The sequence below is a fragment of the Hyperolius riggenbachi genome, chromosome 8, assembly GCF_040937935.1.
Source record: "Hyperolius riggenbachi isolate aHypRig1 chromosome 8, aHypRig1.pri, whole genome shotgun sequence".
NCBI lineage: Eukaryota > Metazoa > Chordata > Amphibia > Anura > Hyperoliidae > Hyperolius > Hyperolius riggenbachi.
In genome coordinates, this window is record NC_090653.1 from 151615055 (window position 1) to 151639802 (window position 24748).

The 24748-nt window shown below is 39.7% G+C and overlaps 1 protein-coding gene across 4 annotated transcripts in view; it reads left to right on the forward strand.

The window, feature by feature from the left end:
• ARHGEF9 (Cdc42 guanine nucleotide exchange factor 9) overlaps positions 1-24748 on the forward strand; it is a 662656-nt gene that overhangs the window by 104913 nt on the left and 532995 nt on the right. For 3 of the 4 annotated variants that reach the window (XM_068247541.1, XM_068247542.1, XM_068247540.1), the window contains exon 2: positions 17-1686. The exons of the other annotated variant lie outside the window; for it this stretch is intronic. In XM_068247541.1, coding sequence (XP_068103642.1) covers positions 79-1686 — 1608 coding nt within the window. In that variant the 5' untranslated portion in view covers positions 17-78. The remainder of the gene's footprint in view (positions 1-16; positions 1687-24748) is intronic. 4 annotated transcript variants of the gene reach the window in all.

A 24748-nucleotide genomic window follows, 5' to 3' on the forward strand; every position in this document is an offset into this window, starting at 1 on the left:
TTTTCCTTTTTTTCAGCTGTCTGCTGCAGCCTGTACACCTGGCTGTGAAGAGATGTGGTGAAGGCAGGAGAGCAAGCTATGGAAGTAAGAAATGGTGATATAAACAAACATCCTGATGTGATCCTCAATGGCTACATGAACAAAAGTTTTCAAGCCAGTCCCAAGGAGAACACTACGGACACTATGGCAATCTGTGAGCTTGACCCCTGTGAAGTTAGTGGGGTTTCCACTCAGCTTCAAGGGGAAGATATTCCACACAGATATGAGAAGAGAGCAAAAGGAACTCGTATATGGAGTTTTGTTAATAGAAGGAGAGCCAATTCTAGCCGTAGTAAAAGACCGCAGTCTATGATACTCACAAGTGAAATCAATGAACCAAAGCCTAAGCTGTCTTTTATGGACAAAGTAAGATCTTTTAAAAGACTAAGGTCATCAACTTTCTCCAAGAATTCTGTTCTAAGAAATTCTAAAACGAAGGTTCAAAGTCAGCAAACAGAAGACATAGAGCTTACCATTCCAAGTGCTTTATTTAGAACACGTAAATATGCTGATGGGCAAAGACCATATAGACATTCCTATGCTGGTTACATTGATGACCTGGACACGTCTTTTGAAGACGTAGAGTTAAACATTAGCATTTCTGAATGTATTTCCAGTGAAAGCAAATGGTTAAGAGACATGGGTAGTGGAATTAATGGAAATTCTGAATTGATGGACAATGAAAATATAGGTAGTAATCATAGACGTGGACTTGTCAGCACTAAGAGCTCAACTATTGCAGAAGGAGAAATCCAAAGACGAGGACTGAAAATGGGGCCAGAACATCGCAGGGGCAGGAGTTCCTATATGTGGAGCTATCTCAAAAATATTTCATTAACAGCCACAAAAGATGGGACAAAGGGATTTGAGAAATTCCAGGGTGCTACATTCCAAAATACAGACAATACAACTGACAATGTGTCCTCTACAGAAACTGAAGAAAAATTAGAGGATGAGGTGAGTCTGACAAGAATCCCTGACACTAGCAATGGAGGAAAATCCAAAAACTTTGGTGGAGTCTTGAAGTTTTTTAGTAATGTGGCAGAAGCAGCCAGAAAATGGAGAGGCTCCTCTAGGTCATCCACCTCAGAGGATCAGAATTCCCAGTCTACTCCACGAACTCCTAGACTACAGAACTCCTTTATCAAGCAGCCTCTTGTCATTGAAAATGAGAATGCATTAGCTTTTCCATGCAAGCCTCCACAATCTCCTCTTCCTAAAAAGTGGGACAGTCATCATACAATGCATAATCTGCCTGCTCAGGAGATTTCTTCTCACATCAGAGCAGAAGAAGAATTTAGTGAAACCGAATCTAAGTTTCAGCAAACATTGGATGGTGATACATTATCTTTAAGTAATGCTTCCTGTGTGGATGAAATTCAACAAAAATCATCACAAGCAACACTTGAATTGTCACAACCTGAGGGACACAGTAGCCCTGAAGTTCCCGGCTTAGGCTCAGCCACTTCTTCAGAAAATTTACAACCACAAACTGTAGATGAGCCACAAATGGATGAAAGCTTTGACAGAAATCCTGAAACCTCTTTCATGACTCACTCAAGCATGCTCGAAACACAAGATGAAGATGTATTTGAATGCAGTGAATCTCATCTTAGCTTGTCAACTACTGGTTCATCCTCTGAAGAGGTAATTGTTTTTGTTGTTGTTTTTTTGTGTGTATATATTTGATATTATAATCATAGCATACTTGAAGTAGTCAGTCTAATGCTGCTAATGCACGTGGGGATAAAAATGTTTGTGTTCCAGTTATATCTATCATTTTACCAAATAGACTGGTAATTGACAGTGACTCATTCTATTTGTTCCAATGTACATTTCAATCGAATCGTTATTTAAAAGAGAAATTATCAAAACATATGGAAATGGCTCTGGTGCCCATTAAAGGAATACTATCGATTCACATATTTTTTTCAATTGACACAGGAAATGTTTGGGAAGTGCTGCTAAGTACTGGTGTATACATTTTAGTAGCAACTTCTTTGTTTACTGTTATCAAAATACATTCAAACTTTACTGACGCCAAAACTGACGGCTGACTGAGCCATGAGGAGAGGGGAAATTTCCCTCACACTTGATCAGTTACCTCTATGTGTAGCTCTGTGTGTGACAGAAAGAGAGCTCCCAACAGCTGCAGATCCTGTGTCCTGTGTTTCTGACTGAAGTGTCTGAAGAGAGCAGAGGAAATGTAACTAATTGTCACAGCTTTTTCATACTGTTTTTGCTTTCATAGTTTGATATGTTTGATATTTGCTTTCTGTTGTCTGATATGCAACTCTGGCTGTGCATTGAAGCAGACACCCCTTCTGCAATTGATTTGTCCCAATATAGCTAAATCCTACCCTCAATAAATTACTGCTTTTGCCTCTGATATTTAACATAAAAAGTATGAAAATGTTTACACAGCTGCTTAGACATTATTTGCACACTGTCATTTTAGAACACTTGGGTATCGATAGTATTCCTTTAATGACACAATCGTACAATCTTTCCACTTCTATGTAATATGAGGGAATAACTAAAGTATCTGTTTAAAGTATATTAATGCAGTTTCCCTTTCTACAATATAGATTTGATAAAATGATACAATCAAGATTGTATCATTGATGAGCACCTTTACGAGGAGCTGTCAGCCATACTATCTAAAAAAAACCACACATATATATATAAGTAGATAAATACTTTCTGCTCTACTTTCATAACATATGTATTGCACTGTCCACATTTTGATTTTAGTGATTTTTCTATAGCAAAAAAAAACAAAACTTCTTAGGACTCTTCATTTTAACTGTGTTCATCTTGAAGCCAATTCTGGTGTCATTTCCTCCCTTACTCTCCTCTGCCTGATTGTGTATGCATTGCCCGCCCCCCTCCCAGTCTTCAGGCACTCCCGCCCAGATCTGCAATAGAAAATGCACTCAGCATGAGAAATATTGACCAATCAGAGAGGGACAGAGGTGTGGCAGGGAAAATCAGAATGGAAAGAGGCTTCAGCCAAGCAGGCTGCATTAGTTAAGTTTGAGAGGAAAGTAAAGATGCAAAAAAAAGACAACCCAGCATGCCCTGCAACTTCCTTTGTGCTGCAGTGTACCAAATAAGAGTCAGGTAAACTTGGGAATGATCATTTATCAACAAGAAAAGTAATAGTGATTTTTTACTTTTGGATTGCCTGGTTAGCATCCTTATTTGTTTACCAGAGAAAAATAAAGAATCGACTTTTAATTTTTGAAGTTACACTTTAAAAAAGATAACTGTGGTAGTAAAGGTCTGCACTTAAGCTACATAATAGCAGACAGTGTAGTCCAGGTTAGGTCACAGTAGATGTTTGCCAACAGTTACAGGTCTTTCTTAGGGCCTGTTTTCACCATATACAGATTTGCAGTGTTTCCCCACATGCAAGAGGGGCAGGGAAACCTTGCCTATCTGTTCAATGAAGTGCCATCTAGATCACACTGCAGTGCAAATCTGGACAGCATGCTGCAGATTTCTGCAGCCTTCAGCTGAATCCCTAAGCCGTGTATTGCAGGGCTTAGTGTTTCAGGCTGCACATTAGAATGGGAGCTGCGGCCGAATTGAAAGTGGCTGTGGCTCCTAGTACAAACCAGCTGTTATAAACAGGCTGAGCCATAAAGAAGCAGTGCAAACTGCAGTATCTAATGAAAGCCAGTCACAATACTTTAGTCTTCAGTCTTGTAGATTGTAATTTGTAATAATGTTTAAATGGGAGTAAAAACACTGTATTTTAAATTCACTTCCATCTAAAAAAAATTAGCAACCTCCAGGATTGTATGACTATAATATAAATGTGTTTGTCATCGCTCCATCCTCCGTTGCTGTCAAGTTTTGAAAATTGCATGGAATACTGAACAAATTTTGCTCGCTAGCTTGTCAAATAACCATGTGAAGACCTGAGCTCAGAGAGTGGGCATAAAATACTTCCCTGTGATAGTGACATGTCCAGATTCGTCAACTTTCCTCTCTTGGTCAGTGACTCCCCTTGCCTGTCTTCAGTGGCTGCCCAGTGGGAGAGGGTGGGATATCGTGCACCATAACTACAGTTGGCCACTGGAACAGAACTTAAAGCGGACCCAAACCAAACATTTTTTTAATTCAAAATATTTCGTTGCACCACTCTGACACATACAAATATAAATAAACACTCCTTCAAGGCTATGAGCATTTCAGTGCATGCTTTTCACCCTTCTCTTTGCATAACGAGGGTTATACAGGTGGCAGCCATTAGCAATTCCTCCATTGCTGGACACCATCTACTCCACCAGTTTGCCGGATTATTTGCTGGCAATATGAAAGGAAGGGAGGGGTTTCTCCAATAAATGTAAAATATTTTATATTTGTCATCATGCAGCTGAAAAAAGGCTGCTATTTATTATTATAATTTAGAAAATAGATTTTATTTCTGAAATCTTGTATTTTTAGTTTGGGTCCACTTTAAGTAACAGGACAGGCAAGTGTCACTGCATCCATCCATTCCAGTCTGCCAGTCCAGCAATGGTCGGGTCTGTGCAATTCATGCCAGTTCTGTATGCTGTGCCATTTCCCTAGTTTATGATTAAGTTTATGGGTATAGCCCATGATTTGCTTATTGCATCTCTGTTTACATGATGCCCATTACTTGTCTTGTCGATTCCCACTTCTTCTGATCTACAGGTTTGGTTAGAGCTCTGTCTGTATGATGTAGGATGGTCCAGTGGGTAGGATTTCTGGTGCAGGACCTGTAACTTATTTTTTTTTTCTTTTACAGCCTGCCTTCTAAGATTGGCTATTTATGGAGCAATTTAATGTGAAAAGTCAAATTTAAAGTGTACCAGAGACGAACAATAATAAAACATTTATACATACCTGGGGCTTCCTCCAGCCCCCTCCACACCGATCACTCCCACGTTGTCTTCCTCTGCCTCCTTGTTCTCCCGTTAGCAGCCCAGCTCATAAGTTTGGCCAGTTGCGGCCAGTCGGAGCATGCACATTGCAGCTCCCCCTTCCCTGTCTCACTTCTGCGGCTGGGAACGTTCTGTGCATGCTCAGTGCGCCCTGACTACCCAAGCTATCAGGGCTGCTAATGGAACAATGAGGAGGCGGCGAAGGACTTTGAGGGAGCGATCGGTGTGGAGGGTGGTGGAGGAAGTCCCAGATATGTATATCTTTTTTAATTATTGTTTGTCTCAGGGTCACTTTAGGTTTAACCACTTACCGCGTCTGAGGTGGTATATCTATGCCCTGCAGGACTTCAGTTCCTGCACAGAAATGTAGTTAAAGGGACTCCGAGCAGTGCAGAAAGTATGGAAAGATGCATATCATTTTAAAGCTCTCTTTCTCCTCTTTCTGGCGACACCTAAATCGTTACCGTACGCCTTTTAGTTTTCTCTATTTTCGCGATTTAAATCGCGGCCGCGGCAATTTCAATCGCGAAAATAGCGAAAACTAAGGGACGTGGGGCGGCGGTTTATATATCATTGGAAAGAGGAGAAATAGAGCTTTGAAATGATATGCATCTTTCCATAGTTTCTGCACTGCTCGGGGTCCCTTTAAACATGCCTGTGATCAGGCATCAATGAGATGCCGTGGTCATTGATAAAACGAAAGTGAAGTGTTCACAGTACACAGGAATAAACTGGGGGGCATGTAGTGGCCAAATAATAAAAAACGGTAAAACAAATACATATATAGTTACCTTAGGGACTCAACTTGTATGTCATGAGGGTATATTTTACTATTATTTTGTAAATAAGGGCTTGTAATTAGTGACAGACGCAAACCTGAAAAGATTTATTACACCTTTATTTCCAAATAAAATATTGTCACCATACATTGTACTAGGGACATATTTCAAATGTTGTAATAACCGGGACAAATGGGTAAATAAAATGTGTGGGTTTTATCCACAGTAGCACATTTTATTTTAAAACTATAATGGCCGAAAACGGAGAAATAATGAATTTTTCAATGTTTTTCTTATTATTCCTGTTAAAATGCAATTAGGGTAAAATGATTCTTAGCAAAATTACCACCTAAAGAATGCCTAATTGGTGGTAAAAAAAAAACAAGATATAGATCATTTCGTTGTGAAAAGTAGTGATAAAGTTATTGGCGAATAAAAGGGAGGAGCGCTGATATGTGAAAATTGCTCTGGTCCATAAGGTTATAAACCCCTCAGTGGTGAAGTGGTTCAAATGGTAATCAGTTTCTTTTCTCAATCTGCTTTGTATTCCCGGGCCTGCACACTTGTTTAACAACTACAAGGTCTTTCTTACCTTATTTCAAGGTGGATGCAGCATGGGTTGAAGTGCAGCCTGGTGGTAAATGGAGTCCCCATTGGATAAGAGAACTTATTGGGTGACTTAGGGCCGTTCACGCGGGCTGTAAATGTGATGTTTCATCGGCCGATGAAAGCGTTGTTTAAAAGGAATCCAACACGTTCTATTCAGATGAATGGAAGCGTTTGTTAGACTATGGTGACAGTTGACGTTGTTCATATAAACGTTGTGGTAGATCCCGTTGTCTCTTTACTACATGTAGCATTTAGCATCGGCTGCATTTGCGGTTTCATGTCCCCTAGGTTCTCAAAAGGCGACACGACAACAGAATTATAGGAATCAATGCCAATTGCTTTTTTTCTGCGCGGTAGCAAGAAGCGATTAGCATGGGGTAAATGAGCTGTGGCCAGAAATAAAATATTTGGTCGTACTGACCTTTTAATTACAGTAAAAGTGCATACATTTATATACAGGTTACAGTGACACACTGAGTTTAATAAATTATTATACACAGGTCAGCTTTGCAGATGTACGGTATGCCTCCAAACAACTTTGCAGCATTACATTTTCAATGAAATGAGCTATCAGCTTACTTGCTTGATTGCTCTACAGTGGCAGCCAAGAAAAGAGCATTGTCCTCAGAAGAAAAACCAACCGCATTCGGTAAAAATAATTTTGCCCTCTATAAACAGAAGGTATTTGGAATAATTTATCCTTAAAAAGACCCTGAGACAAAGGGAATAACAGATTTATACATTCTTTGGGCTTCCTCCAGCCCCCTCCGCGAAGATCGCTCCCTCGCCACGGTCTAAAGCCTTCTGGATCTCCCAGTATCAGTCCCTTGCTTCCCTGCCTCTCGGGCTCACTGCGCATGTGACTATTCTGCCCCGACACAGAGCGCTCCCAGCCGCGGGAGCGAAACGGGGGGAGACACTATATTTTATGCCCCTTCATTTCTGGTACACTTTAAGTGAGCAACTGTGGTTTCCCATGATGCATCACTCCTGGATATACAAATCATCCCTTTATGCTTTTCAGTCAGGCACAAATCCACAATTGCTTTTTCTAGTAAGGGCTTTTATACTTTACAAGTGCTTCTGGGTCACCATGAGCTGTCTAGGTATTCCTTTATTACAGGGGTCTCAAACTCAATTTACCTGGGGGGCCGCAGGAGGCAAAGTCAGAATGAGGCTGGGCCGCATAAGGAATTTCACAATCGTGGCGCATCGCTGCCTGTGTCCGCCCCTCTCACTCTTCCTTCACAGAGAGGGGCGGGGAGAGGCGGCGATCCGTGCGGCGATTGACGTCAGGAGGGGCAGAGCTGAAGCTGAAAGCTCTGCCCCTTCCAGGAAATGCCGGCGGATTGCCCCCCGGTCAATTTGGGGGCTCTGCAGCCCTCGTTTAGCGGCGGGGATGCGGCGGATTACTTGGGAGCACTGAAGCGAACTATAAGGAAGCTTTTGCCAGCGAGGGCCACAAAATATTGTATCGAGGGCCGCAAATGAGACCCTTGCTTTATTAGGAAAGACTAATGTCTTTGTTTACATGGAAATAATTTTTGATCACTCTGTGTGTGAGAGGTCCTCAGAGGCACCATATTTCCCATAAAAGAATATAATACATGTGACTTGGAAATGTCTTATGGAATAGCATACATTGTCAGTTTTATCCTCAGACAGAAGTGTTTCACAAAATAGGAATGTCACTGCCATCTACTGGTTTTTCTTGGTCATAACATCCCTACATAAGTGCTTGAAAATTATCTCTGCTGCACGATGGCTCGATCATATGCTTTAAAAAAAAATGAGAAGAGAAGGGAAAGTGAAAAAAAATAGAAATGTATAAAAAAATGTATCACAATCAAACACGACTCTTTCAGCCTATATCTGATTGTATCCTAAATCTCTCCGGCAGGAGTCACACTTGTCTTTCAGTTTTTTACGTGCGTTTTCTGCACACCATGTGCATTTGTATGCAGAAAAACACACACGTTTACAGCAGCTAATGTAGTTGATAGAGAAAACTGTACAGAATTATGTGGTTGGATGTCAGTTTTTCTTTTCTGCACGCAAAATCTGCCGCATAAACAGAACACACATGCACACACACAGACATGAATGAACAAATATCCACACTCACATAGAGATAGACACAAGCACATATGCAGACACTGAGGCACAAACACAATGAGACACCTGAAGAGACACGTGGCCTCTGATGCAGAAACTTTTCTCTGGAGTTTTCGCATTCTATATAGAGCATTTGTAGCACAAACAATGTTAGCAATAACATAAGTGAATTAATATCAGACTTTATTTAATTTTGAACACATTGTTTTGAGTAGTGTTTTTGCTTGCAATGCTCTGAAAATAGATTCCATAAAATAGGTGTGAAATAGATAAGAAGTGGTAATACCCTGAAAAAAGTTGAGCTCTTGTCATTAGGAGACAAATGAGATTGAGGTCCCTTTTAATGGGAAAGGACAGCAAGAAAACTTGACAAAAATTCATCCCTTCTCTGCTCAAAACTGAAAAATACACTTGTTTACCGGGATTGGTTTTTCTACAACCTAAATGTTGCTATATTGCTAAGTGTATTTGGATGTCCCTCCAAATAACTGATCTCAGGTTTTCTAATCACTTCCCTGGTCACAGGTGTATAAAACAAAGCACATTGTCATGCAGACAACTTCTACAGAGTCAGTAGCTACATACCTCCAAACTTCATATGACATTTACATTAGCTCAAAAACAGTGCATAGAGAACTTCATGGAAAGGATTTCCATGACTGAGCAGCTGCATCCCAAACTTACATCACCAAGTGCAATGCAAAGAGTCTAATGCATTGGTTTAAATCAAACCGCCACTGGACTCTAGAGCAGTGAAGACGTGTTCTCTGGAGTCACAAATCTTGTTTCTCTGTCTGCTTAACAGACGGACAAGTCTGTCTTTGGTGGATTCCAGGAGAACAATACTTGCATGACTGGATTGTGCCAAATGTAAAGTTTGGTGGAGGGGTGATTATAGTATCAGGTTGTTTTTCAGGGTGTGGGCTTGGCCCTTTAGTTCTAGTGAAAGGAACCCTGAATGCTTCATAATACCAAGACATTTTGGACAATTTCATGCTTCCTGATTTTGGGGAAACAGTTTGACTGCAGTGTTCCAGTATGACTGCGCCCCAGTGCAAAAAGCTAGGTCCATAAAGACATGGATGAGCAAGTTTGGTGTACAGGAACTTGACTGGCCTGCACATAGCCCTGACCTCAACCTGAAGCCCTGACCTCTACCTGACAGAACATCTTTGGGAAGGCCTTCTTGTCTAACATCAGTGCCTGACATTAGAAATGCCTTTATTAATCTGACATTTTGTGGGCATGCAGGACCCTTTTAAGAAGGACATCAATACAATTCAATTGCTGGGAGCTGTGGCACTCACTCCAGCAATGCACCTCATGCCTTCCTGCATGTTCTTGAAATGTCAGATTAATAAAATTCTATCTGATAAGGAGTACAGGCTACTGGTTTGAATGATGATGGCCCTCATCTTGTAGTCTTTTGCACCCACCTAAGAATTTGACCAAGATTGGCTTTGAGTGCAGTGGTCCAAATATCTAGTGAATATTCTCGAAGTCTTAAATGCTCTTCTGGAAGAATGAACAAAAATTACCATAAATACACTAGTAAACCATGTGGAAAGCCTTCCTGCAAAAGTTACAGTTGTTATAGCTGCAAAGGATAGGCCAACTCAAAATTAAAGCCTATGGATTAGGAATGATATGTCATGAAGATTCATGTGTATTTATTGAAAAACAGTTTAGTTGGATCAATTGAAAGTACTGGGAGGCCTAATTTCCTCACTTAAACCTCTCACATTCTTCTTAGACCATCTATATTTTACTCCTGGTATAGGTAGCAAATTTGATCTTGCATCAACTAATTGCTGCGTTAGAACATGTGGACAAAAGGACACATTTTTCACATCTAGTGTACTTGTTCTAAAATTTGCTGTTTTTGGATTGGGATTAACTAGAGAATAAATACTGTTACATGGCATGTGGTACCTAGAACACCTGCAATAGCTCTGCTAGGAGAAACTCCTCCCCTCAACTTTTTTGATGCTAAATTTAAATTACTTGCTTACATACCTGTTGCCACCAAAAATTGCTGCTTTGTGGGAGTCTGCCTCTCTTAGTATGAGAGTATTAGGAATAGATTGATTGTGGCTATGTATTTTGATAAGATGAAAGCAATTTCAGATCACATACTGTATGTTTTTGAGAATACTTGGCTGCCCTATTATAATAACTACTTACCCTGCTGCTATAGAATAGCTTTGTGACCTTGGATATATGACACCCTGTCAGACACTTTTTCCCCATTTCTCCAGCGTTACGTTTTTCTTTCTTATACTAGATTTTGTTTGGTAACTAGACTGCAGTTATAACACTAGCCTATATGCAACTTTTTGCTATGTATGTGAGCTGAGTTTTTCTCCTTGACCCTCACTTAGAAGGGCGGCTCCCAGGTGGTCATAGAGAATTGTTGTGAGGGTGGTATTGGGCCGCCATCAGAAATTTCTGGGCCCTATACTGGGCAAACCTACTCGGCCTCCCTCATGCATGCCAAATCACAAACTGCAGAAAAAGCTCTTTAAAGGCCTGCACACATGGACTCTTTGTGTTCGCTATTCATGCTTTTCACCTTTCATCTGTAAAATTGATGTGTTGCTGAAAAGCAACCCCATACCACCGGAACATGTCAGTAAAGGCAGCCAGAGGCAGGCAGGCAACAATTCCCAGAGCTCAGGGCAGATTCTACATTGTTTTCTGCCTGAAGCAAACAGTAGTAGCCGTATACACACACAGAGTCCCCAGCCAGCTTTGATGCACTTCACATGCTCTGTGATGTGCATGGACATATTAAACTTTCATAGTAACATGCATTTCTATCCTCTGCATTACTACATGACAGGATGCATTTTTACAGATGACATACTCATCGCTTGTATTTCTGGGCTGTTTGCAACTGAAAATGAGTTAATTTTCAAGAATACAAAGGCACAGGGAGAGTCACAAAATGCCTGAGGAACAATGCATTTGCATGTGCATTCTAAGCGTGTATTAACCATCAGATCCAAAACCAGCACAGCCACCTGTACATACTGTATAGAGCACACAAAATGTAAACACACATACCCCATACATATGCATACATCACACACAGCCAGTATCCATCACTCACTGTTAGGGCTCCCTGTCCTGCCAAATTCCCTTTCATCTCTGAACTCCATTATCATCTTGGTTCAGAACTGTAAACACCGCGGGGAGGAGCAGATCAGGTATATTAACCTTTCTTTGCTCTCCCCTAGCTTGGATCTAAGTGTCAATATCTACTCACTAGTGACATCACATATACAAATGTGATGAAAAAGTTAGTGCACATGAATTACAGTTGTAGAGCTTACCCTCTGCCAACAGTCTCAGCACTGCATGTGGGGAGGGACGGAGACTGATGTGAATTATGATGAGAAGATGAAACAGTGGGGTCAGGAGGTCCATATGAGAGACAACTGGAAAATGTCTGTGTGCTTCGCTGGTGCTACTATTGATTCACATTCAGAATCTATACTATACCAGCAAGCTTCCCCCTCGGAATTTGCAGCTCTGATCATGACTGTATATTTGGGATTAAATTGCACATGTTAACATGTTAATACAACCCCCCCAAGACTACCTACAACTAAGGGAGAATCCATGCTCTTTTAAAGAATGTCGTGGGATGTAGAATATGACATTTTGGAGGTAAGGACCTCCTTTCTCAGACATCTAATCATTAAATTGTCACAGCTGGCACCAATTAAAGAAGCAGGAATCCCCATTGATAAATAGTAGTCCTATTTACTTATGTGTTTTTTTTTCCATAATGTTGACTTTGTATACATGTATGTGAATAAGGATATGGTTATTATGACTGTAGCACTCTGATAATTTGTACTTAGGCAAACACTACAGTCTCACAAGTGGAGCATGACATTCTGGGCAAACTGCCCTTTCTTGAGTTGTTATTTCTCTGCAGGTCTCCAGCCAAGTGCAACGTGCAGAATGCAGCCTCCTCCACATACACAGGCACCTGACTTGATCTTCAGACTAGGACTAGCAGTTTTAACTTCCTATAGAGTAACACTAATTGGATGTGTGCACTAATAACAAAAAGTACCTGTTTTAGTCAGCAGATGTTGCAGTGATGTCAGATCCATTACTTGCAGTATGAGTGATGTCAAAGTTTTTTGGCCATGGAGCTAAAGAGTGACAGCGCTGTTCTGTCATGTGATCAGGCAAACAGGAGAAGTAACCGCTGCATTTCTTGTAATCACATGGGGATTCTCTGTACTGCAGGTGGTTTAGAAAATTCACAAGAGTCATTTTATCTAAACCAATTCAACTCAGAGTTTAATTTAAAATAGTAATATCTAACTTCTGCATGGTTCAGAATGGGGTGAACGTCTTTGTTACTTTGACCAGATGAGAGTCAGTGTGCTCCACACTTTCATACTGTGTTTACTCTTTTCGTCCCTAATATAAAGCTGTAGAGAGGCCAGTGAAAAACATTTTCTGCTCACAGTACTGGAATTTGAAACCTCTCTTTTTCCATAGAATGCCAACTTTGATGACACCGAGGAGACACATTGCTGCCTTTATTCTCTCTTTAATTACTCTTCTTAGTGCTCGGTTCTTCTTATAATATTTTCCTGATATGTAAGTGCTTCTATCTGCTCAATCAGTGTATGTTGAGGCCTTATGTAGTGACACATTACATCTCTTGGTATAACCATGCTTTGTTTTAGCTACATTGATTTTTGCGTTTTATTTGAGAACTTTCCTCAATCCATTTACTGAAGTCTATATGTCGCTTAAAATTACATTTGCAAATGCTGATTTATGCATTTTATGGTAGCCCAAAAGCATTTTGCTTACTTTGGGTTTATTGGTTTTTATGGCATCAAATGTGACTACAGATAAAGGTTTGTCACCTCTTACTGTTCTAAACATGTATTTATGATTTCTGGACATAATTCTAATACAGTAAATACTCTCTAGTATTACACTTTTTCTGACACGTCTGCCTTCCAGGGTCTGTCAACAGATTCTATTAAAGGTCTTTTTAAGGTCAATAAAATAAACATAAAACGGAAACTGAGAGCCCACAATAGTGTAGTATGTTAGGTTGCAGGTGTTAAGTAATAAAGATGAATGAATTATACTCACAAAACACGGGTTACTATTCAGGCAACCACAACATAGGCAGGTGGGGAGATTTGACCCACTCAGGTTTAGAAGTCGCTCTCTTTAGTCAGGAAAAAAGGGGGTTGGTTCCCTCCACCAAGGGTGGACTATAATATGAACTGTAAGTTGGAATAGAGGCACAGCACCAGTACGAGTATTAAATGTATTAATAACTGCTTAAAAGAGGAGGTAGTGGTGGACTTACCTCCCCTATTGCAGTATGTTAGGAAGCCAAAGCGCCTCTGTCACAGAGGCGCTTGGCTTCCTGACATACTGCAATAGTTTGCTCCAGTTACTGCCTGATCAAGCAGGATTGAACCTGTGAAACATGTTGCGTTGCGGAGTATATGAATAAAGCTGCTTGTTGACAATAATCAACAGAATTGTGTCTACTTTGGGGAGGTAAGTCCACCACTACCTCCTCTTTTAACCACTTCAGCCCACAGGTGTTTTCACCTTCAGGACAGAAGCAATTTTTCCCTGTCAGTGCTACTTCCATTCATTCGCCAATAACTTTATCACTACTCATCACACGTAAATGATCTATTTCTTGTTTTTTTTTTTCGCCACAAATAAAGGTTTTTGAGAGCGATACTTGTTTTCAGTAATTACTTTATTTTCTATGCATTTTATAGGCAAATACACACACACAAAAAAAAGAAAAAATACACTATATCTTCAATTCCATCCCCTATAATTTTAAAATAAGCAATGCTACTATAAAGCCCACCCATTTTATTTGCTCATTAGTTTTATCACACCATTTAAATTATGCTCCTAGTACAATGTATGGCATCAATATATTAAGTGGAAATAAAATGTATTTTTTTTGTGTCCCATCAATTGTAGGCCTTATGTACTAAAATTACAGTAATATACCCTCATGACATACATATTAAAAAAGCTAAGTCCGTAAGGAAACTATTTATGGGCTTTTTTTTTTACTGTTTTTCTTTTTAATTTGTTTGGTAACTAGGGTGGGGGGGTGGGAGGGATTTCGAAGTGATTAAATTAATTAATTTTATTTATAAAAAAATATCTGTGGTGTGCATTTCAACTTTCCTGGTTTACTAAGAAGTGTTTTGTTAGTATTTTTCACTTCCATTCACATCCATTCTCATGAATGGACATGACCCGTGATCGGGATTATGTCCACTCACTGCAATTGATTCTGGGAAACCTTGCTTTCCTTCCCCAATCGCCTAAATGGAAAACTGCCAGGGTGCGCAGGGCACACCGCCAATTAAACACTGGACGAGAGTACTCATCCAGTTTGTCTTTAGCGGCACCTATCTGGACGAGAATACTCGTCCAGATAGGCTTAAGTGTTTAAACAGTTTTTAATACTTTTTTATTTGTACTGGCACCTCTGTTCCAACTTACAGTTCAATAAAATAAACATGATTATATTTGAGGATTTTTTTTTCAGTTACTTATTGCAAGCTGAAATCCTGATTTTGAGTACTCCTGCTGGGCCTAAAACCAGCTGCTTTTCTTCAGGAGTGTTTGACATTAGCTTTTATCCTGCTCTCAAGTGTTCTTACATAGATCTTTCTTGGTACACTCAGGGGTGAGATGCCTCTATGATTGTTACAGCCTCAATTCTCTCCTTAAAATAGACACCGTTATTGATGTTTTCCAGTCATTTCTTCCGAATCAAGATGAATATTCTTAACAACTATGCTTCCCCTTTTTGTCCCAGGTTTTTAATCACCCCTTGGGCAAGACCATTATGTCCTGCAGTCTCTCCTGTTTCCATTTCTTCATTGCATGTTGCATTATTCCATAGAAATATTTTCATCTTCCATTACAGCATGACGTTTTTCCTCTTCTCTTCCTCCTTCTGCTGTCACCTCCAGAAGATCCATGAAATATTTCATTATTTCTGATGCCAGCGTGAAGATGTCCTCATCCTTATTTTTTTTTTTCAACATTAAATTTTTATTGAAAAATTTAAATTTGTACACAAAGTCAAGCCAAATATAGTTCTAGAAATGACATACAGAAAAAGGCTCAGCCTGCAAAGAATCAGCAAATTGAATCCATCATAACATCAACCCGAACTCAACATGTTACAAAGCGTAAATAAGTAATGTACTCACCATATATATTGCAAAGTGGCCGTTGAACAATGGACTAACAGTTACCCCCCCCCCCCCCCCCCTCCCCAGACAAACACATAAAATCAGGAATGCTCTAGAGACACAGCACTACTATGAGGCCCAAGAGGTGTAACCACCAGCAGAACCCCTGAGCCAGGTCACTAGTTACTTTACTGGCGCTCAGCAGACCAAACCGACCAAGGATCCCCTTCCTTATGTTTAACATGTTTTGAATTGACTTATAAAAGAGCCATTTTTTTCCATACCTTTGCCAAACCCTCCCAAACTTTAAACCTTGCACTCATCACTAATTGTTTTAGTTTTATTTCCTCTGCTGTTTATAGGTATTATAGTCTTCTAACCATCTGGAAGCTTAATGTTTACTGTACCTTTCACCTGGCCATTTCCTTCTTCCTTAATCTGACTTCTCCACCTGGTAGTCCCTTTCAGCATATTTCCTTCACTGCTTCTCCCACAGACTTCGGCAGCTACGTAACAATGTGGTTGAATTCAACTTTTCTCTGGTATTAAACCAGAATGGCTCTTTGTATCCTTCTGTCATCAGAAGATAGGACTTTTGGTTTCTTAGTTCTTCTGTAGTTAGTATTTCAAAATACTTCCCACCCAATACCAATTTATGGTTGTTGTTTTTTGCAGTCCTCTTTTGGCAGCAGTAAATCAGTAATGTCCTTCGTTATGTTTTTGTTGGTGTGTCTCCCTACTTGTCTTTTACAATTTACTGCATTTATGAAGGAACCCGGTACTTTATTGATTTTTTTCAACAACTTCTTAAAGAACTAATTCTTAGCATCTTAGCGTCCACATTATCTCTGTCTTGTGGCCCATATACTTTTATTATTGAATGAAGTTTGACACCGTGTTTGAACTCTTGCAAAGTCATCATTCTGTTGCTAACATATTCCGGTTGTTTATTCTGTTTAATCTACTCAATCTGCACAAAAATAGAAAAGTGTATGCAGTAGTTCCTGTCCAACTCCAACCATCTTTGGTCCTTCATCTCCACAACAATTTCATCTTCACATCAACTCTTCACATGCTTTATTCTATCATCTTGCCCAGACAGTAATGAAAGCACCGCTACTGGTGTAAAAAACAGAATCAATAAGGCTCTTCCTGTGTTGTCAGTCCCTGCACTAAGCCTGTAACATGCATAGCACTCAAGCTGATGTACTGCACAACATATTGGAAATTAACACATTTGGCAAGAGACCATTGAGCTTTATGCTTAATTCATGCGAGCATACAAGTTATAGTGTTAATGAACTGAGTAGCATCATGCATGACACTGCGAGCACACAGCATGTATAACACACATATATAAATATACAGTATATTTAAGCTCTAGGGAGCTATTAAGGCTCACAACCCTCTTAAAAGAAAGCTAAAAATGAATAGGGATAGAGTAAGCTACAGGTTCAGTCCAGGCCACATGGCTTAAACATGTACTCACACTCAAACTGTTCTCCATCCACTGAGGACTTAAAGTGGACATGAACTCTTGCACAGGACAGAAGGAAAACAGAGAGGAATGCACCCTGTATGTACTTAGAGAGTTTAGCATGTCTAATTCTCCCTCATCTGTGACTAATCACAAGTTGCAATTTGATCCCTCAGCTGTGTCAGCTTACTGCCACGGCAGATGAGCTAATTTGAAAACACAGGATGTTAACAATATGTCTACTTCCATGAAAGCAGGAAGTAGACACACTCCAGCTTTATTGCAGGATTTGTATCAGCTGTAACAAAGAAATGATTTTCTTGAAAGGTTATTATGCTGTTGCATATCCTTTAGAGAGGAAGTTTTCAGTTCAGGTCCGCTTTAAAGAAAATGTGAACTGAAAAATAAACTCAAAAGATAATTAGCTGTATGTGTAGCAACAATGGTTCCTATACCTTTCTTGATGTTTCATGTTCTCATTTAGGGAGTTAAATTGTAACTCTGAAGTGTGCACAGCAACCAAATCATTGCCCCGCAATTATCGGCAGTTTCAAGTTAGACTGACATTTTGTGCACAATGGGGAGAGAGGCAGTTTGACTGCCTCATTTACGTACATAAAGCACTGGATTCATTAATCCTTGCAATTAGTACTAGGCTTAGTACTATACTGTATGTCTCCATGTTTATCTCAATACATCATGTGCCAGTTCAGGTACATATTAAATAATCTAAAGGAGGTGACAAAGTAACATGACCTATTCAAACAATTCATATCTATGTGAACCTTTTTGGCACTCCAATCAATACATTCCATGACCTTGCACAGAGAGCAATAAAATCAATGCTAATCTCGTAAATATAGGAAATGTTAGTTCACAAAAACTTCAATATTTTCAATTAAAGGTAACAAGTTTTGACGAGGCCTTTCCATTCCAGACACTATTATTCTTTATTATTGTTATTTAGTATTTATATAGTTATATATGAAAGATTTCAGCGCTGGCTTTTCTCCCACATTCCCAAGACAAATCGTTACTGCAGGTGATAAGGTATAACAGAAAGGCTTACTAGCTGTCAACAACCCACATTATAAGGTTGTGAATACAAACCAGTAGGGAGAGCCACTATTCGAAGAAAATCACTCCACTCACCAATTGGGAGGAGCTCCCTGCATCAGCACTGTCTGTCAACTTACACGAATTAATAGATGCAGTGATCTCTGGCACGTACAAAAAAGTTTATTGAACTCAGCAGAAAAAGATGGGTGTCTTTTTTCTGCTGAGTTCAATAAACTTTTTTTGTACTTACTAGAGACTGCTGCATCTATCAATTCGTGTAAGTTGACATTATAAAGTTACATAGTTACATAGTTATTTGGGCTGAAAAAAGACATACGTCCATCGAGTTCAACCAGAAAATAAAGTACAACACCAGCCTGCTCCCTCACATATCCCTGTTGATCCATAGGAAGGCGAAAAACCTTTACAACGTAAGGTTGTTTACAAAACATTTTGAGTTGCTCTTGATCTCCTGCTCCGCAATACACTCCCAATTTTCTGTCATGATCTTGTTTTCCACAATACACTCCCAATTCTCCATCAAGATCATCAACAACCATAAATAGGTGTAGCTTTCCCGTCCACGATATTTCGTGTGTGTGTGTGGAGGGGTGCACAAATATGTAGTGAGGTGCCTGCCATGCATATTCCATGACCCCTGAGGATGCCAGTCTGTCAAATGGGTAGGGTTGGATTTTGCACTGCACCCTACTGATACCATACTCGGGATCTTATAAACAAGGCCTTTTTTATTGTGGGGTACCCTGTGATTCGGTGCCTGATTATAAGTTTTTCTTTTAATTTGATTTTGAGCCTATTTGGTATAACCTATATTAGAATACAATTTTGCACTTAGATCCTTCTATTCTCATTTCATTAATTACTCTCGCACGACCCCCCACACACAGACGAGATATTGTGGACGGGAGAGCTACACTGATATTGTGGTTATCATTATCCTGTTTATGGTTGTTGATGATCTTGATGGAGGATTGGGAGTTTATTGCGGAGCACGAGATCAGGAGCAACTCAACATGTTTTGTTAACAACCTTACAATGTTGACTGTTAATAAGCCTTTCTGTTTCAACTTATCACCTGTAGTAGTGATTTGTTTTGGGAATGTGGGAGCGAAGCCAGCGCTGAAATCTTTTGTATATGTTTATCTGGACAAAGTACTGTATATAGTCTGGTTACTTACTATACCTCAAAAGAGCTCACAATCTAATCCCTTGTCCTATGTCCATCATAGTCTAGGGGCAGTTCAAGAGAAAGCCAATGAACTTTTTTTCTAGTTGAACTCAATGGACATATGTCTTTTTTTCAACTGAACTAGCTATGCTTCTAACTATGTATGTTTTGGGGTTGTGGGAGGAAACAGGAGTGCCTAGAAAGCCAATCCCTCACAATCTAATCCCTAGTCATATGTCCATCATAATCTACGCCCAATTTATGGGTAAAGCCAATTAACATATCTGTATCTAGAGTGGCCACTAACCTTGTAACATGTCATGCTTGTTGCTGCTCTGATCACTAGTAGTATATGGCAGTTTTATTAGGTCTTCAATTAAGATATGCTGTACAGTACGTCTTTGTAAGGCCACTCATGTCATGATTTACATTTGGAATGACCAGAAAGGAAGTATTTTTGAGTCCAGTCAGCTTTAGTCAAACACCAGCAAATTTTTGCCTGTTGGGAATTGCACGGCTATGAAATTCAGAAGCATTTTATGATGTCTCTGGAGTGTTAGTGTCTGTTAGCCTGTAAATAAATCTGGTTTTAAAGAGACACTGAAGCGGAAAAAAAAATATAATATAGTGAATTGGTTGTGTACTATGAATAATTACTAGAAGATTAGCAGCAAAGAAAATATTATCATGCTTTTATTTTCAGGTATATAGTGTTTTTTCTAACATTGCATCATTTTATAATATGTGCACATTACACAACACTCAGCATTCAAATTGAGTCTTTCAGAGCAGTCTGTGAAGTAATGACATCTCCTCTAGCAGAGGAAAAGTAAATAGTCCAGGAACAGTTGAGATAATAAAAGTCAGATAACAGCCCTCTCCAAGACTAATGCTGGGAATACACGGTTCGTTTTTGCCTTCGTTTAAACCTTCGTTTCGATTGTGCCTTTTGTCCTTTTCGATCCCGAAATAATCAGTCATACGGTTAATATCACCACCCACGGTTTAGTTTTTTTTTCCGATTCTGATGGTTTCGTTTTTCCAATGATCGAAGGCTGCAAAGAAACGAAACGAAAATCCCTTTTTACAGGGACGGACTAGCATAAACGAATGTATAATCGATCTGAACAGCCATCAAGCCTACCAATGGCTCGATTAGATGGATAAAGAGAGATAATATCAAACATGTTCGATCACTAGTCGTTCGTTTTTGGGGTCTATTAATCGAAACTATAATGAGATTATGACTATTTTCACATACGTTTTCAACACTCGATTCGTTTACCGAACGAATCGAAGGTTTAAACGAAGGCAAAAACGAACCGTGTATTCCCAGCATTACTTAGTCGGAGAGCTTAATGGCTTGTTTGCATAGAGATAACAACTGGAGTTTCTCAACTCTTCCTGTACTGGAAACAATTACACTGATGTATCTGATCTTAATGTTTTATTTCTTAGCTGTGCTACACATACAAATCATAATATCATCATTTTTTTCCGCTTCAGTGTCTCTTTAAGTCTAAACATTAAAACTTGTACAGCTCTATCCCTCTATTGGACTCAAAGCCCTTTAGGGTGGGTTCACAACGTTTACTTTCTGTATTTTTTCAGACCATAAGACGCTTCTGACCATAAGAAGCACCTAGGTTTAGAGGGCAAAAATTAAGGGGTAAATAATATACTAATCCTGGTGGGTCTATGGTGCAGGGGCATCTTGTGAACCCTTTCTCCCCAAGCAGTCTCTATCTAAGCTACACTGCCCAGCAACATTAACCCTTGATAGCCCACTAGCTACTTTTACTTCCTAAGTTCTGCTACCCCACTAGCAACACTATTTATCCTACACTAACCCCTGCTGCCCCACTAGCTACACTTACTATCCTACACTAACCCCTGCTGCCCCACCAGCTACCCTAACTACCCTACACTAATCCCTGCTGCCCCACTAACTACAATAAATACCCTGCACTAACACCTGCTGCCCCCCCCCCCCCACCACCTACCCTAAGTGCCGCAGAAGATCTCACTTGATCCAGTCGGCACCTGCATCCTCCAGTCAAACGATTTAGCTCCAAGTCCTCTTCTCCTTGTCTCAAGACCCGCTGTATGAATCCTCCAAGGCCTCTGTGAAAGATGATGACATGCTGCAGGGGCACGGCTAGCGTGGCAGTGGGATAGGAGCACTCACCCGAAAACCCAATGCAGGGATTGGGATGCTTCGAGGCTAATTCCTGGTAACTTGTGGGCACAACACTGCTGTGCACAGTCGAGTTGTAGCTGCCAGACTCCACGTGGTCAGGCCAGTTACAATGCAGTGGCCAGCACACCCGATCTTCACTGCAGCATGTCCCAGAGAGGATAACATGCTGGGGGCGTAGCAAGCATGTTTGAAGCTTTATAAATACAATAAATAATTAATGCTCTCTGTAGTTACTTGTTGGTTGGGGACAGGCGCATCCTGCCACACATTTGGACCATAAGAAGCACTGACTTTTCTCCCACAAAAGTGTGTCTTATGGTCTGAAAAATACAGTATTTTTCGTCCTCCCCAAACTGACTAAATAAATTATAAATATTGTATAAAAAAAAGCAATTTTATTCATTACGTTATTTTCACTACAGTTCCCTTTTAGGTATATATTATAGATATTAATACAGCAGCAGAGCAACACTAATTATTTCATCTTCAGCCTGCTTACTGCTGCTTTGTACATGACTTCATTTTGCATAAAGCAGAAGACACAAATAAGTCTGTGGGCTGGAGAGGATGCTTGGAGATGCCAGCAGTATATTTTTAGCTGGAGGGCAGGATTGAACTGTAGTTATATATATTCTAAGAGAAGGTCCCATGGCCCCAGAGCACTCACTTCCATCCTTCAGTGCTCTTGTTAGGATAGGTAGATGGAGGTGCTGACCTGAAGATGTATGTTCTCGCTCAACTATTTATAGAAATGCGGCATGCAATATGCCAACCGGGGAAAGTGCTTGTTACATAAGTAATGGAGATCCCAAGAACACAGACAAAGATCACATCTAAATTTTACTAAAACATTATGAATGGGTTGCTGTATTCCTATTTTGTACGGCAATCCTTAGCATGCACTTTATAAATATTTCACATCTGGAAGATGCTTCATGCATCAGTGTTCAAATCTTTCTTGAGCCTATGTTAACCTTTTATCTGTGCGTTAGACACACTGGGGCTAATTTATTAAGATGTGCAAAGAAAACTGGATCAAAAATTAAGCAGTTGCCCATACCAATCAGGTTTCAGATGTTAAATAAAATAAGGTATTTTATTGATTGCTCTGGGCAATTGCTTTTATTTTGCTGAAGTTTTCATTGCACTTGTCTTTATAAATCAGCTTCTCTACTGTCAGAATGCTGCATTTTAATTTTGCAGTCCTGCCCAAAGATTATGTGTTCAAAGAGACTTGGTGGGATGAAAAATGTATGGTAACAGAGAAATTATGATTAAAGGAACCTAAAAGTGAAAGAAATTAAAGCAACCTATGTTATTAAGAATTACAAAAATGCCATTTACATAGGTGCCCCAATCGTTTTGCTTCAAAAATTTCGAAGTCACATGCTTTCAGTCAGAACACCAGAGTCCGTATGCAATTCACTTTTTCACCTGAGTTTTCTCCTAGGAGATAATTTTCATCTTCGCTTTAAATTAACTTTTCACTATTTTACAATTGCAAAAGTACCCAAAAGTTGGTGAAAAGATACTATCAAATTTATGAGTATTATCTTGCTTGCTGGTGGCTTAAAATGCACTTTACGATGTGAAAATATCATCTTGGAGAAAACGCAGGAGAAAGAGTGAATAAGGGCCCTGATCTGCATGCTATTATCAATGATCCAAAAAGTAGGTGAAAAAGTAATGTCAGAATAATTTTTAGTATTTTAGTATTGATTTAAAAATATCAAAAACTCAGGAGATAAAGTTAGTTGCTGTGGGCCAGAGTGTCACTATCTGTCACACAAGCTTTATTTACTTCCTTTCTAGGCAGGAAGTTGGGGAAATTTTCAGGGAAATTGACAGAATACAATTGTTCAGTAACTATGGACACAAAGTATCATTTGCTTCAACAATATGTTAAACATGTATTTTCTTGTAAGGATCATATTATCATGTGTTCTGATTCTGAAATCCAGTAGTTGTTCTTTGATTCTTTAGACTGTGTGTATTTTGCATGGATGTTATTGGCTATTTTACATGGATGTCTTTCTTATATGAAAAACTAATAGGAGATTCCATAGCACCTGTTGCGTATGACCAGGGCTGTAGGGTTCTCACCACTGTACTCACCAGTTTGACATAAAGCCTCCCTCTTTTGCTTGCAGATTTTGTTCTTCAGGTATTGAGACTGATTACAGTGCTTTGTAGTTTCCGGTATCTTTCAAGCTGCTGCTAATTAAACCACTTTGCTTTTACTTTTGCCCAATAGCAAACCCAAAACAAACTCTTAAAAAGTTATCTTTAGCCGGCCTAAAAATGTAATGGCCTCAATTCACTAAGATCATGCTGGAGATAATAAGGCAAGAGAAAACTTACCTCCACACAATGAGAGAGTTATCTTACCTCTTCATTCCTTAAGTTACCTCCTCTGTAGTTAATTTACCTCCTCTATAGTTAAGTTACCTCCTCTGTAGTTATTTTCACACGCAGTTAATTAACAACCTGCCTTTAACGCTGCAGTTATTTTAAGGATTGAAGAGTTAACTTAAAGACAGAAGAGTTAACTTTAGGTTTGCCTGAGGTAAAATGTTTCCTGAGTACTACATGCCTCGTCACCATGGTGATAACTAGAGAAACGTTATTAAAGACAGGAGAGAAGCTTAGTGAATTGAGGCCATTGACATGTAGCTGAAGAACTTTACAATTTAATTAGGTTTTGGAATTCTGGAGCTTCCCACCTGTCTGACCATGTGCCTCTGCAGTTCCCATTGCAAGCAGGTGGTAGAAAATATTGTTTGTTGAGAATTATTAAAGGGAACCTGAGGTAAGAGGGCTATGGAGGCTGCCATATTTATTTCCTTGTAAACAATACCAGTTGCCTGGCAGCCCTGTTGATATTCCAGCATAAGTAGTGTCTGAGTCAAAACCCTGGAACACGCGTATGGCTAATCCAGTGAAACCAGAGTCAGAGTACCTCATCTGCTGCATGCATGTTCAGGGTCTATGGCTAAACGTATTAAAGACACAGGATTAGGAGGACTGCCAGGCAACTGGTATTGTTTAAAAGGAAATAAATACGGCAGCCTCTGTATCCCTTTCACCTCGGGTTCCCTTTAAAAAAGGGCTCACTAATGAACACTTT